The sequence below is a fragment of the Octopus bimaculoides genome, chromosome 2, assembly GCF_001194135.2.
Source record: "Octopus bimaculoides isolate UCB-OBI-ISO-001 chromosome 2, ASM119413v2, whole genome shotgun sequence".
In the NCBI taxonomy this organism is placed as follows: domain Eukaryota; kingdom Metazoa; phylum Mollusca; class Cephalopoda; order Octopoda; family Octopodidae; genus Octopus; species Octopus bimaculoides.
The window spans coordinates 97,252,785-97,255,665 of NC_068982.1; the positions used below are offsets into that span (position 1 = coordinate 97,252,785).

General features: G+C 33.7%; 1 protein-coding gene across 1 annotated transcript; it reads left to right on the forward strand.

The window, feature by feature from the left end:
* Nucleotides 1-802: 802 nt before the first annotated feature.
* LOC106879573 (39S ribosomal protein L49, mitochondrial) lies at nucleotides 803-1,640 on the forward strand. Its single transcript, XM_014929207.2, has one exon. It carries the CDS (start codon nucleotides 841-843, stop codon nucleotides 1,411-1,413), a length of 573 nt encoding a protein of 190 aa, XP_014784693.1. The 5' UTR covers nucleotides 803-840; the 3' UTR covers nucleotides 1,414-1,640.
* Nucleotides 1,641-2,881: the final 1,241 nt, after the last annotated feature.

The window sequence follows — 2,881 nt, forward strand, 5'->3', positions numbered from 1 at the left end:
GGAACCGGTATTGAGGAAGGATAGAAAATAATAGATTTATAAGCCTTAAAATTCACCCCCATAATTGCCCACGGGCATATGGCGTAGTGGTTAAGAGCGCGGGCTACTAACCCCAAGCGACCTGATTAATAATAATAATAATAATATAATAATAATAATAATAGTAACATCGATAGGAATGAGAACCCAGGTTCGAAATTTCCCCAAGACACCTGACGAAGGCTGGAGGGTATATCAGCGGAAACGTTGTGTTAACAACAAACAAGATGAGGACGAATATCCGTCAAATGTAAATAATGTAGCACAAAATTAGTTATGAGAAATAACAGTAATGGACCAATGACATGAATTTAGATACGTTACGGGGAAATGTACTGAATTCTATTTGCAAAAAAACTCTAAATTAATAGCATTTTCTTTCTTCCTACGAGAAATAATACAAAAATGCAGCATCATTTGTTAGCAAATGACAAAGAGAAGGGAAATAATTTTTAGAAATTAATCTCTTTTGTAGGCAAGGGTCACATAAGGGCATGATATAATTTATTAGACATCATTAACACAATATAGTCTAATCAAGCCGGTTTGATCAGTTGACATAAGTTCTTACATATATATGTTACAAATATTTGTTGGCCAATATAATTTGAGATATCTATTCCAAATTTCTTGACATTACTCCCCCGCCGTGTCGTTTAGAGTCACTGTGTGTGCATAGATGTTTTGTTAATACGATATAGATTTAAAGCTTGTACGAATCCAATATCACATATACAAATGTGTTAAAATGATATCTCCCTTAACCAAGGGGAGGTAATTCTCATTTTTAGCTCGACCAATATGGCATCTCTAGGTCGCACATTTTCAAGTCTTCGTCCGAGAAGGTTTTTACTTTCGAATGGGACTAAATCTTTTCAAAGATACCTCTTGACGCCTGTACCAACTTACAAAGCCGGAAATTTAAACTTAGCGTGTCCAGAAAAACTTCCAGAAACGCCTCCTGAATATCCAGGATATAAAGTGTGCAAAGAAGATTTTAAATACGTTGAGAGGCTTTTGCCGAAGGATATTGTCCCTCCACCACCAGCCGAGTCGCTAACAGGGGTTCCTACACCATCAGGATGGATACCGCCTAATGAGAATGGCTTGAAACGTCCTTATTTCGTGAATCGAACTAAAAATCATATGTTCCCTTTATATCTCGAAGTAAAGTACCACGGTACTCGCATCCTCACCAAAATTTGTAAAATCGATGGGAATATATGGAAACTCGAGTCAGATTTAAGGACATATTTGCAAGAGAGAAGTACAAAAGAAATATTTACCCAAGTACATGAAGTATCAAGTTTTATAAGGGTGAGAGGAGATTATTGTGAAGACGTATGTAAGTTCCTTTTATCTAAAGGATTCTAAATATCTGAAGTTAACTATAAACTGTTCAGAAATGATCGAAGGACATTTTAGTCTTTGGGTGAACTATTTGTTTCTGGGTAATTCTGTTGCCTTTTTTGGTTGATAAGAGCTTATATTCCTTTTGCTGACAGAGTTTATTATTGTATTACTGTTTTATATCTAGTTTTATATTTCATCTCCACTATTCTTTGTAGTTGGATTAAAAATTTTTACTCAAAATACATGCATCATGTGTATGTTGTTATTATTTCTCCTGCAGAATTAATATCGTTGAATTTCAGTAAAACAATGGTACTAAAACAATATGCTGATTCGAAGACTCTTTTTCAGGTGCAAAGAATCTATCGTCTCGACACCGAAATTTTTATTACTAGTCTGTATTTATTGAGATTTTTCGATAAAATCTTATACCAACGATAAAAAATAGGAAGCTTAGAAAATTTTTAAGAGTTCGCATCAAATCCCTTTTTAACAAGGTTAAAATTTCATATAGATTCAAAATTTGTTTCCAACCTGTCATCACTATACATTTTATTCGTAATTTTAACCCTCACAGATTGTTAATTTGATATTATTGCTCGGATGTTATTATTATTATAAAAAAAAAAAAATAAAAATAAGAAGACAGTTTCAGATAATGATTATAACTTTTTTTTTTAAGTTACGAGGATGGAAACTCAGAGCTGTACTCATGTATCGGTATACCCATTTCTCTGTATTCTTAGCCTGTTTTATTATTTGCTCTATTATTTTATATACCTGTCTTCCACTTTAGAACATCCACATCTGTGTTCTATTTTTCTCTTAATTAAGAGTATTAATTTTTCACATTGTTTGTGAATTGTCTACACAATGACATTTGCCATCCCTTTTCTAGTTTCTTAGTTAACTACTAAGGCTTAAACCTACAGAGAAAGAATATGGTGTTCTGATACTGTGATGTTTTTCTCACATGTATTAGGGACAGAAGTGAAATGGATTTGTTCCAACTGGATGTCAACATAATACAGACTTAAGATAGGAACAATTTATTGTAATTTTGATGGTAATTCATTCATTTTTTTTTTTACCATGCTGGCATTGGTTGGTAAGTTTGTTTCACAATACGTATGATGCATATCGCGATCATTAGTCCCCCTCCCTTATTCTTAGATCTGAATTTCACACATTTGTCCTGTCTTACTAGATTACTTTTTGCTGTGAATAACTACCATTGACAGTACATAGAAATTTTGGTAGAGATGGACTATATGTAATCTGAACCTTTCCCCCCCTTATTTATTAATTTTTTTACGGAATCCCACGTTTTAGGCTATGGAGATTCCGATTCTGAAAAAAAAATTTTTGAAAAATTTCAACCCCCCCCCCCACCAAGCAGGCTATTTACATGCTAGAAATAATAGCCAAATCTCACAAAACTAGTGTTAGGGTTAGGGTCAGGGTTAGGGTTAGGTTTACCCTGTAGATC